Source organism: Schistocerca gregaria, chromosome 2 (assembly GCF_023897955.1).
Source record: "Schistocerca gregaria isolate iqSchGreg1 chromosome 2, iqSchGreg1.2, whole genome shotgun sequence".
NCBI lineage: Eukaryota > Metazoa > Arthropoda > Insecta > Orthoptera > Acrididae > Schistocerca > Schistocerca gregaria.
Window position 1 is genome coordinate 791,282,606 of NC_064921.1, and position 13,908 is coordinate 791,296,513.

Sequence of the window (13,908 nt, forward strand, 5' to 3'; positions counted from 1 at the left end):
CATATTTTAGTTTCCCTTAACAAAGAGAGTGAGCAACGTTTTCAAGATCCAGTGGCACTAAAAGTGATTTTGATCTGTTCTCCTCGTCACATTCAACGAGTGTTCATCCTGAACTACAGTTAGAAATTATTGACCTGCAGTGTGACAGAATACAAAGACAAATTTCACAACAAGAAAAAAATTTTTGGACTTCTATAGAAACTTCCCTCTAGATAGATTTCCTTATTTCTACAGACTGGCGACTACAATAATATCAGTGTTGAGTTTCAAGAATGTTTGTGAACAATTGTCCTCTGCAATGAAAAGTAATAAGACACACCTGAAAAACTTGCTGTCTGGCCATAATTTAAACTGCACACTGCATATGCAATGCACAAGAACAATTATTATGAACATAGAAGCAATTGTTAAGGGACAAAAGTGCAAGACAACCAAGGATCCTACCCTTAATGACTTCATCTTTGTATAACAGCTCACAAAGTACATTACAAAAAATGAAGTATGCATCAATAAAATTATGTAGCATGTGTATATTTTTGTTTATTGTTTCATTTGTGGTAATAATAATTCACACAGTGCAGTTGGCCATGGATTTTAACTGACTGACGAACATGAGGCGGCAGTTGTTTTGTCCCCCCATTTGGCCTGGCCTTCTCTGCTCTGTGCTCGCCAAGCTCCATGCTCACACCCTGCTGCTCACAACGTGTTCCATGAACATTTGTTGTGAAGCAATGCTTTACAGCTAGACTTTGCTGCTGTCAAAAAAATTTGTTCAAGTTCACTGCAACCATTTCAGGTTTCTTTACAATGCTGTCATCTTGTTTAATTTCTGCGTGTATCACATTTTGCCCATTTTTCTGTCACTTTCCCTTTTTGTCAGATTCTTAGGTTTATTTATTTTCTTCTTTAGGGTGCTGCAGGAAGTTTTTCTGCAATTTCTTTGAGATATTACCAGTTCCGAGATAACTATATATAATCCTCTTTGTTCTGCAAGATTTCTTTATTCCCATAGTGAGCCACATTTTCTTGTTAGCACCTACGTAACTGTTTTCTACATCTACATGACTACTCTGCAATTCACATTTAAGTGCTTGGCAGAGGGTTCATCGAACCACAATCATACTATCTCTCTACTATTCCACTCCCGAACAGCGAGCGGGAAAAACGAACACCTAAACCTTTCTGATCGAGCTCTGATTTCTCTTATTTTATTTTGATGATCATTCCTACCTATGTAGGTTGGGCTCAACAAAATATTTTCGCATTCGGAACAGAAAGTTGGTGACTGAAATTTCGTAAAAAGGTCTCGCCGCGACGAAAAACGTCTATGCTGTAATGACTTCCATCCCAACTCGTGTATCATATCTGCCACACTCTCTCCCCCCTATAACGCGATAATACAAAACGAGCTGCCCTTTTTTGCACCCTTTCGATGTCCTCCGTCAATCCCACCTGGTAAGGATCCCACACCGCGCAGCAATATTCTAACAGAGGACGAACGAGTGTAGTGTAAGCTGTCTCTTTAGTGGACTTGTTGCATCTTCTAAGTGTCCTGCCAATGAAACGCAACCTTTGGCTCGCCTTCCCGACAATATTATCTATGTGGTCCTTCCAACTGAAGTTGTTCGTAATTTTAACACCCAGGTACTTAGTTGAATTGACAGCCTTGAGAATTGTACTATTTATCGAGTAATCGAATTCCAATGGATTTCTTTTGGAACTCATGTGGATCATCTCACACTTTTCGTTATTTAGCGTCAACTTCCACCTGACACACCATACAGCAATCTTTTCTAAATCGCTTTGCAGCTGATACTGGTCTTCGGATGACCTTACTAGACGGTAAATTACAGCATCATCTGCGAACAACCTAAGAGAACTGCTCAGATTGTCACCCAGGTCATTTATATAGATCAGGAACAGTAGAGGTCCCAGGACGCTTCCCTTTGAGGAAAGGTAGCATCAGAGAGAGATACAAATCCATTTAAAATTGATTACACTTTTCATTTACGCCTGTTTCGCTGAAAACTTGACTCCAGTGTATCTCTTGCACACTTTAGTTAAAATGTTTAATGGTTTTTATCACTTATTGTCCTAAAATGATTTTCAAGAAGGCACAGAACTGTTGCACAGATATGTCAGCAAATGTAAGCAATTTACCACCATGGTCAAAAAGCCCATTGACAATTTGATGTACACTGACACTGTTGATTTTTTACTCATCTGTAAATATATTGCCCATCAGACTGTCATTTATCAGTATCCGTGGTCGGAAAATGTACTACTATCATGAAGTTACAAAAACTCATTGGAATGAGTGACTATTTCATCAGTTCTTTGTAAAATACTTTATACATTATGAACAAAAACACAACACTGGTGTAATATTCTACAATATTTATTTTGTTTTGTTTTGAAAACCAGTTTTCAGCTGTTACACCATCATCAGGTACAAAGATAAGGATGTTGTGGTGCAATGAAATTTAGTTGAATCAAAGATTTTGAACTACAGCTCTACAGAGTATCTCCATTTCCTGAGATGAACAATTTGAAAATTAGATTTAGGAACAAAACAAGAGGTATTATTTCAATGTTAATGTGATATAAGATTATTTAACTAACATGAAATATGTGACACATTAACTAATGGACTATATACAGATTACAATGGTTGTCCATAGAATTAAATAAACTGAATAATGAACTTTGGTAACATGTTCCACAGGCATGGCTGAACAAAATAATTTTGTCTTTAATGGGTACTACATTACAAACAGATAAGAAATACTGGTGTGATTAAGCAGGTAAGCAAAGCAGGGCAGGCTGTCATCCCCATGAGTAAAGACAACTTCCAAATAGAATTAATTGCAAATCAAACAAATAGCATCAAACAATAGCTACCCTTCTAACTTGGTGGACTCCAAAATGCACAAAAGACAGAAACAACAGATGACCAATCTTCTTTGTTATTTTTTCGACCAGTCACCCTAAGAACACAATAAATGTTGCACAATTCCATATGAGGAAAATTCTCACTGGATATAGCCGGAAAGCTTAAATCCAGAAGAATAGAAACATCATTTCACGTGTGCAACACTGTTGGACACTTTTGCCCAACAGTAAAGACAGCACTCCAGCTTTGGAAAAGAGTGGAATATATAAAATTACTTTTAACTGTGGCAAATTCCATATAGGTCAGACTGGCAGGGAAATACACACCTGCTTGAAGGAACACCACAGAATATGGAAACTTAGAAAAGGAGATTCTACTTTTGCAAACCAACTGCTTAAAGAAGGCCATGATTACAAGGTGAAACATGAAGTATTACATCACATCCATAAAGGAAGGATTATTGACTATCTTGAAATAATGGAAATTAATAAGAAACATATGTCAGCCCAATTTTAGTACTGAATGACTAGACACAGTTCCCTAACTTGCCACTTATAACTGCGGATACTGCTCAATCCCATCCAGGCCATGTTGTAAATTACCCATCTTACTCATATGCCCCATTCCCCTCTCAACTAGTGTTTTGCTTTCCTGTTCTACAGTCTGGTTTCTGTGCAAGTTTTATGTAGCCTCTTGCTTCCTATATTTTATCCCTGTAGCCTTCTGAAATTCAGAGAATGTATTCCAGTAAACACTTAAAAGTTTTCTATAAATCTGAAAATGCTGAAAATGTAGGTTAGCCTTTCTTCAATCTATTTTCTAATTATTTGCCATATGCCTTTCTATCCAAACTGATTTTCCCCAAGGTCACTCATCTACAAATCAAGTATCAGTATTTTGTTGCAATGACTTATTAAACTGATGGTTCTGTAATCCTATCAGAAATGGGAACAGAACCTGCCTTCTTTGGAATTGGAATTCTTACATTCTTGTTAAAATCTGAGGGTGTTATTTCTATCACATCTTGCATACAATGTGGAATAATTTTGTCATGCTATTTCCTCTGTAACATCCTAATAATTCTGAAGGAATTTCAACTTTTCTAGTCCCATTTCCTGCATTTCGTACCCTTCTGCAATTTCTTCAGTTTTCATTTACAATTCCTAGACAATAAATTGTGCTAAGAGCCCACACAGAAATGTTCTGCAGTTTGTAAGTCTCTGTCTTGCCTTTACATAATCTTTCTGAATTCTTCTAGGTCTTCAGGTCTCATTCACATACACAAGCACCTTTTCTTATCATTAAGTAAAAACGCACCCTCCTTTTTAACTAAAGTATTTCTTAATACTCCTTTCCTCGACTTATTAATATTTTTCTCACCTCTTTATCTTCCATTTACGTCTGCAGACCGTAATTTTATTCAAGTTAAACTTAAATTTTAACCAATCAATTCCCTGCAGCTCATCTAATCTTTTGACCTTTGCTACAATTCTACTTTTGCTTCCAATCCATCACTGCATCTTGTTTTTCTCCTGAGTCTGAATTTAGAGCTACTTTTCACCTCTTCAAGACCTGAACCACCCCCCCCCCCCCCCCCACTCCTCATCTGTGTCTTCACTCTGATGAAGCAAATGCTTAACAATGTTCAGAAAGTCTGTATTACACGATGTGCCTAAACCATACACCTAAGCACCAGCACCCCTAAAGTGCATACCTGTAACTACAGACAATAAACACAAGCAGCAGTCGCGCGCAACTCAAGGGCGACTGTATGATATACTGGAACGTCATACGTACAAATTATCTCTGTGAGCTAATAAGAAATTGTTTTTTACCATTATTTACTAACTAATTGTTTTTCTCTCATGTAGGTTAGTTCTGTTGTGAATTAAACACTCAACAGTTTTATATTATGACACTTGGTATACGTACATCGAAATTTACATTTACGCAGCATATTGCACATGGAGGATCCACTTGGTTTTGGAGCTATTGCCCTGGCAGTGACAGTACATCTTCAGATTAGGGCAGAACAATGACGAAAACGAAAAATCACACGTTGTTGGGTTCGACCCTGGCTGAAAAGAAGGGATGAAGGCAGGAGAATATATTCACTGTTAATGAAAGAACTGAGGCCCTAAGATCTGCAAGAATTTCAGAACTTCATTAGGATGGACATAACCTGTTTCAAGAAGCTGTTGTCTACAATAGAAGATGGGATCAGAAAGTGTGACACAGTCATGAGGGAGGCTATCTCACCAACTCCAAAGTAAGAATTGTATGTTTATACGTTTTGTAATGATACTAGCCTAGATCACTGATAAAATACCGGTGAATGCCCTGTTATGTCTCATGTTGGTTGTAACATTATGTTTCCTGGCGAATGGGGAATCTGGCTTTTAGCCACAGAACAGCACAGCCCACCATTTCAAAAGTTGCTGTGGATATTTGCACTACAACTTGCAACACTTTAAAGGACCAATACTTAAAGGTAAACTTGTGTTATTTTTTTAAGTTTGGACTAATATATATATACACACACACACACACCCCTTTCATCAGTGTATGCCTTATTCAAGACACTTAACGCCTCTTTGATCCATTTTATTTCTAGAATATGAAGCTATCAACAGAAAAAAATCATTTCACTAAAAGCTAGTATAAAAGAGTCTACTGCAAAAAAGGTCTCTTTTCTGCATTTATGAAACCTGCTTACTGGGGGAAAAAAAAGAAGCAGAAGATCCCAACACAAAAAATTCCCCAACACAAAAATCTGAAATTAGCCACTAGCCACCTAACAATAACCAAACAACAAGCAGAAAGCACTGTGGCAAACCCTTTTGCGCATGCGCGAGTTATCGCTGCCACTGTACATGAGTGGATGGATGGCAGTTTAGAACTGCTCTCTATTCTGGCGCGCAAATAATATGTATTGCTAATTTTCATAGTTTCACCCACTCTACCGCTAGATGGCTGTCGCACTAGACCAGTACCATTCGCAGCAGATCATCGTGTAAAACCTGCTTTAGAAATTCAGATCTCCCTACCCCCTCCCCCCGCCCTCAATTTGTAATCTGATACCTCAGGCATACTTGATACCATTTCGGACAATGGTAAACAACAATCCCTCTTCCATTTCAAATACATTCAATAATCATTTTTATACAAATCTTTCAATTTTATAGTGTCCAACGTCACCAAAAGTGGATTTTTGGGTACCATATATCACTCTTCCTCCCAATACTTTGAGAGTTTAATAGGATAATGTGACTTTATGGTGTTGAATAAAAATGATAAATTCACAGTCAATTATGAATGAGAGAGAAACACAGCTAAAGTAGATGACTTCAGTGCTGAAACCTGTTCCAACAAAACAAATATTTACCCATACCACTTTGAGTATGACAAGTTCTTCAGGGATAGAACTTCGGTGTGGTGGTACTATCTGCACTTGAGTTAGCACTGACATTCCCAGAGATCACAAATTACATCATTTATTGTTAAATACTGTACTTATTAACTGTACAACTAATGTTAGTAAAAGCTGCAGAAAGAGTATGCTGGAAGTCTAAAAAAAACACTGTTCTACTCTATTTTCAGCATAAATAATTGTAGCTGAACAACAGAACAGGATTTCTAAATAATTGTAAACATGTTGCACATATGACAATGACAAGCCACTTAGCTTACATTCACTATGAGCTTTCGCAACCTCAATTTTTTCCACTAGTTTGTCTCTATATCCTTTGTACTGATCGTGCCAGACCCACAGCTCCTTCCGGATCACACGTATTTGTTCTTCCAAAGCACTTGAAGTTTGCTGTTCTAGAGCTCCTAAATGTGCACCGCCCTTTCTCTTCGGCCTGAAATAAGTAAAAAAATTCTACTTAAAACTGACAGGTTTTCATGTTTGAAACAGAGTTGTATAATTCCTCTCCCCAAGGCAAAACAATTCACCCAAAAAAATATGGAAACAGTACAAGAAAAATAAAATTCGTTAAATTAAAAAAAAGCCAGACGGTTTAAATAGTGTAACTCCAGTAACAAAACTTTTTAAAGGATGCCATTAATACAACTGTCTGACTTCTCAATAATTTTTGAACAGATGTGCAGTGGAGTATTCGCTTATTACAGTGCCTACAACCTTCTAACAGTTGGGCTTCCAGAACTGCTGTCGCTATTGACACAGTTATTCGTTATTTCTTCCATTACAAATAGATGGTATAACCTCAGAACATGGACTGCTTAGTACTTCTGATATACACACATAAAAGAATACGAAACTATGCTGCCTTTCAGCATAATTAGTTTCTGCCTCAGAGAGGCCAGAGGGCTGAATTGCCTGAACTTCCAGCACTTACAGCACCACAGAGGGAGGGACATATGGTTTAACATCACAGCGGTAAACCATCACCTTGACCTTTTCAGGCAATGAATCACCCTCAAAGGCCAAGATGAAGGCACCGGTAGCAACCCTTTTGTCTTGGGGTTCCCTGTAAACACGCAGGATGAAATGAACACCCCACTCTCCAAAATTGGTGCGGAGCTCATCGTAAGACTGCAAGAGGAGATCATGATGGAAAATAATCCCCTTGACCACGTTGAGGCTTTTATGGGTAGTGATGGAAACAGGAATGTCACCCAGCTTGTCACAGGCGAGTAGCACTCAGGATTGGGCTAGGGATGCTGCCTGAATTAAGACTGTGCAGTTTCACATCTTGGAAAGCACTGTCACTTCTCCAAACTTATTCTCAATGTGTTCAATGAAAAACTGAGGCCTCATAGGTAGAAAAGAGTCCCCATAGGTTCTGCTACAGACAAAAAACCAAGGCTAATATGGCTCTCCGTAGCTCTACGTTCCTCCCAAGGTGTAACGAGGGAAGGAAACTATTTAGGGTCATACTTGTTGGCATTGGATTCTATCTTGCCCTCCTTAGAGACTGCAGGTGCCTTACAGTCACCAGCAAGAGATGACTTAGTCCACTTCATTGAGGGTCATCCACCCTGATGCCACCCACTCCAATCAGGGGCTCTCCCCATGGGTGCCACCCAGCCACAGCAAAGGCCAACTGGCATGATGGCCATTGCCAGGAGTCCTGATGGCCCAGGAAGACAGACATCTACTCCTTGGCATACGTGGAGCATCAGCAGTGTCATCCCTGTGCTGTCAGGGGGTTCCCAGCAAATGGATACATGACGGCCCCACCACAATGGTCTGGCTACCGTGCTGGGTATTGGGTGCAGAGAAATCCAGTATCGTCACAGGGACGAAAGAGGACAGGAGACAACAGAAGAATATGACTACCACGGAAAGTGTCTTCGCCCAAGTAGTTGAATCTCAGGTGGAGATGCAAAGCCATGACAAGAGGAGGAGGAGATTAGCGTTTAACATCCCGTCGACAACGAGGTCATTAGAGACGGAGCGCAAGCTCGGGTGAGGGAAGTATGGGGAAGGAAATCGGCCGTGCCCATTCAAAGGAACCATCCCGGCATTTGCCTGAAGCGATTTTGGGAAATCACGGGAAACCTAAACCAGGATGGCCAGAGACGGGATTAAACCGTCGTCCTCCAGTGTGCTAACCACTGCCATGACAAGAGATTCAGGAGATTGAATCTAGGGCACTCATGCACCACGTAAGGCGTCCTTCCCCATACGGCCCACACTTCAGTAGAATTTTGAAAGTGGCACGTTAAACCATAGAATGGGACCTGAACTCATAGGGCCAAAAAGTGGGAGACTCCTTTTACTCGCCTCTTATGACAGGCAGGAATACCTCGGGCCTATTCTAAACCCCAGACCCGCAGGGGGTTCTGGTGTATGATTTGGAGTTGTAGCTTAACTGGTCCTCACATTTTTAAAAATGAACAAGGAAGGGCTGTCCCACTGAATGGAGTTTGTTATCATGTGATGCCCACTGCTTTCCTTTGGCCATGTTTGGATCAAATGAACATTGGGAATTTATGGTCCCAACAAAACAGCGCAACTTGCCACTCTTCAGGAGAGACAATCACACTGTTGCGTGAAAAGTTCCCGAGCAAACTAATCCTGTTACATGGTGACCAAACCTACCCACCTTGATCTTGTGACATGACACCTTGTGGCTTTTCCATCACACTACTCGCGCGCACACACGCACACGCACACGCACACACACACATCTATTGGACCATTGAGTTACAATTTGGCTTGGGCTTGATTATTTCCTGTACGTTACCTCTTGACGATGGACTTAACCAATTTCTGTGCTTATGCTTGGACAGTCAGTGGTCTGAATAGTTCAGCTAAAACCCATGTGTGAATATGATATGCCCCATTCGAGTTTGTCTACTGTGATGAATAAGCACATTAAGGGGAGCCGGAACGATGAAAATGACAAAAACTAACATTTTTTTAGTTTTTTCATTATAAAATTATTTGGAGTTTTCTGAATAAAACAAATCAAGTTTCACCCTTCTAAGTGTCTTTACCGCTGCAAAGTTGACACGACACGCCGCGTAAACGGTTGTAGCGACTTGATGTGTCACCTCTGGCGGTGCCACTAGCTGGCTGCAAGCAGGGTATCTTTCCGGAATTAGACAGTGTTTTGTTTTCCAACATTGTATGGCTTAATCTCTGTGACAAGTGACTGTTCATATCAGTAACCATAAACGCTATACCGTGTGTGCTGACTTGAAGAGTTTGCTTTGTGTTGTTCAATTTTGCATATTTGATGAATTTTGCTCGTACCCGTTTTACGTATTTGGTTTGTGGATATCAATATGCCCCGTTTCAGCAATTGAGTGTCTAAGAAAAGGCACAGTGAGTGAAAGAAGAAACCTTTAGTTGTTTCAAAGGGAGATGCTGCTCAGACAGCTTCACCGACCACTCCAAATGAATGTGATAGAACTACTTCCAGAAAGAAACTTTGTGACAGCAAAGAAAAATTTGAAAACAATGAAAGTGACAGTAATGATGTGAATGAAATAATTAACATTTCCTTGCTCTCTAATATTTCAAAACATAACATATTATGCCAAGTTTGCAAAGAAAGAGGACTGGAATTGAAAATAACTTCACACATTGGTTTGGCCTGTAAAATGTTATTGAAGTGTAATAAATGTGCTGCAGAAGTTTCACTTTCTAATTCTAACAGTATTCCTCGTAGTGGTAATAGTGTAAAGAAGGTGCATGCTATAAATGTTAGGCTAGTGTATGGCTTGCATTACATTGGGAAGGGCAGTGCTGCAGGGACAAGGTTATGTGGAATTATGAACCTGCCAAAACCACCAACCAAGTTTGGATTTTATAATGAATTGGTGGGATCTTCTGCTGAAGATATTGCTCAAGCAACCATGAAGAAAGCAGTTGAAGCAGCTGTGACAGATAATGGGAATTGTAGAGATTTAACTGTGGCTTTAGATGGATCATGGCAACGCAGAGATAATAAATCTCTAAATGGAGTTGTGACAGCTACTATTGGAGAAAGTTGCAAAGTAATTGATATTGCTATTCTTTCAAAACATTGTAGATGTAAGGGCAATACCAAGGATGAACATAGTGAAAGTTGTGAAACAAATTTTCACAGCACGGGTGGAGCGATGGAAGTAGAGGGAGTGAAAGCAATTTTTTCCAGATCACAGGAGTGGTATAATGTACATCTAGGAGATGGTGATTCTAAGGGATATAAAGCTGTAGAAGAACTAAAACCTTATGGCAATGCAATTCACATTAAAAAAAAAAAAAAAACAGGAGTGCATTGGACATGTGCAGAAGTGCATGGAGGCTCGCTTGTGCAAACTAAAGCAGACATTGGGATCCCAGAAGCTTAGTGGATCCTTGGAGGAAGAGGGAGATTGACAGATGAAGCAATTAATAGATTGCAGAGGTATTATGGGTGTGCAATTAGGCAAAATACAAGAAGCATTGAGCATATGAAGAGAGCAGTGTGGGAATTATTTTTTCATACTGCATCAACAAATGAGCACCCATAACATGCACTGTGCCCAACAGGCGATGACTCGTGGTGTAAACATTATCAAATGTGATGTGCTGAAACATTTAGGTTTCCAACCAGGACAACACTATTTCCACAATGTGCCTAATTGATGAAGAAAGACAGAGGTGCGGGAAGAAGAGACAAAAGCCTACAACATGCAGCAAAAGGTAAGAAAAGATCAGTGAAAAGGAAATTAACACTGGAAAAAGAACAGGATGCTGATAATCCGTCATATGGGGCATGAATGTATTAAAAAAAACTTTGGAAGCCATTTCCCGTATCTCTAAAATTTTCATCTTTGAGAAACATTTTCTCAAAAACTGCTAAGAGTATATCAATAAAATTTATACACAATATTGTTTACTTCTTTGCCTTCATTTTTATAACAAATTGTAAAAAAAAAAATTATAACTCAAGAGTTATAGAAAATGTGCAAAATTTTAGAGAAAAAAATTAGCAACTGTTTAAAAAAATTGTAAAACAAAAATCAATAAATATTTCTTAACGTGGCATTGCAACTTTGCAGAGAAATATTCACTGAACATGTAGTCCAAATTTCAGAGCAATATGTTTAATGGTTTTAGGAAAAAATGTTCCTTCTATTTGCTAAAATTAACATGGAGGAAATGGATCATTCCGGCTCCCCTTAAACATACATATTTTTGAATTCATGCTGATGTGTTGTATTTTAACAAAATCAAAAGAAAATAAAAAGTAAATAGTTTAATACATATATGGGTTTTAAGGTTGTGTGCAATTTCAATGGTTGCCTTCTTGTCACTGCTTGCACTTCAGATGGATACAGGTGTGACAGCGCAGTGAACTATGGTTTGAAATGAAAGTATTACAAGTTTCAGTTGTTTGCACATTGATGGCTATTTCTTGGTTTCTATGTGGGTCTTGGAATTTTTTCCTGACATGTAAGATCACACAGACTCCTGGCAATGTCCTGCCCTATGGTTCATATTGCACATAAAACTTCCCATCTTATGCTAAATAATTCATTTCTACATCCAATCTTTCAAATATTGTTGGGATGCAAATGAAAATTACTGCACTGACGTGTTTTCTTTCCCTTTTCTTCTGATTTACTGTCCATTTGCCTTTAATGCCACGCACATCATATACTTACTGTTCATTACAAATACAGATTAGTGTCATACTAGTCAATATTTGTAATGAAGAAGCTTTGGGCCATTCCTTCAGTACTCGTTTCTTGCATTCCATTACACTGTGAGGACAAAGTTAATTCAATGCTTTAGCCATTGCCACTGCCTTGTTAATGACAAAGAAAGCCATTCTTAACTGGATTTCTTCAGTTAGCACACCAACCAAAGGAATTCCTAATTTCAAATCATCAGAGCCTGTAGCGATAATGAATGCTGTTATCTGTACAACAAGTGTAAAACTTTCTTCTGTAAATGAGTAAAAATAGAAGTACAGATTTAAAAGAAAGCAACAATATTTGTATGATAATTTCTGTTCTATGAACATCTCATAGTTTTAACATCCGTTTTTGGAACCAAGATCGGTTTGCAACTAAACTGGATCTACTCTTATGTTTAGTTTCTGATTAACAAATAATAATAATAATAATAATAATAATGTCACAAAAAAGAAATAACTTGCTCAAAATAAAACAATTTTTTTAATTTTTTGCATTCACCTGCATCCACAGCTGTCATCCTCATAAAGTGGCAGTTCGCTTGGACGACATGGTTTAGCTTCTGTACTGTCTTTGCCACTTTCAGACTTAATTACAGCCGCAGCTAAAGAAGTGGGTATGACAAACTTCTTCAAAATCTGTAAAAGAAGTTATGTCATTAAAATTTTAAAATACAAATGTACACAGTGACAGCTTTTACCTCTGCCAAAAGTCAAGCCAACTAATAACCATCCATTCCTGTCAAAAAAACTTATAGATGCACAAACATTACAGAAGCCAGCCACTGCTTGTTTCACAAGCAAAATACAAACTAAATATTTTAATTCACGAACTACATATTAAGAGAATTATTTACTAGTAAATGTTTCCATAAGCTTATGATTTTCTTAAAATGTGGCAGATCTGTATTAAAAACAAGCCTAAAATTATGCCTCACAAAAAAAAAATCAAACTTCCATTTTCATTCAGCTCTTTAATAATAATATTTCTTCAGAGAACTGCGGAGGAAAACAAGCTAAGTCATTGGGTCTTTCCCTTTATGGATAGCATGCTCTATGAAAATTAAAATATGATCATAAGAAACCAAATATGTCCCTGTAACACGAATTCGTAAAATAATCTGCTACACTGTGAAATTGAACCCCAAACCACCTTAAATTCTTGATGCGATGACAGTCTCAACTTCAGCATAGCCCGAGGCGTAGGTTTAAAGGTGATCATCTGATTGCAAGATGGCGAAGCCAACAAATATGATTAATAAATAAAGGTGATGTATCAACAAAAATAATCAGTTATTGACAATATGACAAATGGATAGATAAAAAATGGAATCAGTCTTTCCTTCTCATCCCATTCGGTAAGCTTCCCCTGATCTGGGTTCTTGTTGACTTTTCTGAACTGTCCCCTTCCCCTAAGCCTCTCCAGTCCTTTTCCTTCACCGCTCTTCCCTCCCCTTCAGCTCTTCTGCCAGAAGAAGGAGCTACGGGTTATGAAAGGTTGTAGAAGATAAAACCTTTTTGTGTGTGTGTGTGTGTGTGTGTGTGTGTGTGTGTGTGTGTTCTGCCGCCACTTGGTGGGCAGATTTTTTTATCATCGAAATAAACGTTGTGGTAACAGATTGAACTTTATCATATGCTAAGGCAATAATTCCCGAGATCACTTGCGAACAACATATATCAAGCACACAACTGCCATGGTGCGAGATATTGATTTTGATTAGTGTTGCCGACTACAGAACACCATCTAATGGTGAAACTGTCAGCAATGTTCTAAAGATGTGTGAAGCTGGTGCAGTGTCAATCAGTGGCGGGTACAGAAAAACCTCAAGGAGAGGGCACTAAAATTATCTCCAGCAACCTTTACTTTTAATGTAA

General features: G+C 38.6%; 1 protein-coding gene across 4 annotated transcripts in view; it reads right to left on the minus strand.

Moving 5' to 3' along the window:
- Positions 1-13,908, minus strand: part of LOC126335050 (MICOS complex subunit MIC27) — a 79,019-nt gene that overhangs the window by 39,381 nt on the left and 25,730 nt on the right. For all 4 annotated transcript variants that reach the window (XR_007564806.1, XM_049997923.1, XM_049997925.1 and 1 more), the window contains exons 2-3: positions 12,536-12,672; positions 6,584-6,756 (exon numbers count right to left, since the gene is read on the minus strand). Coding sequence is in view for 3 of the 4 variants with exons in the window: in XM_049997923.1 (XP_049853880.1) it covers positions 6,584-6,756; positions 12,536-12,672 (310 nt within the window). In the remaining variant the exon portion in view is untranslated. The remainder of the gene's footprint in view (positions 1-6,583; positions 6,757-12,535; positions 12,673-13,908) is intronic.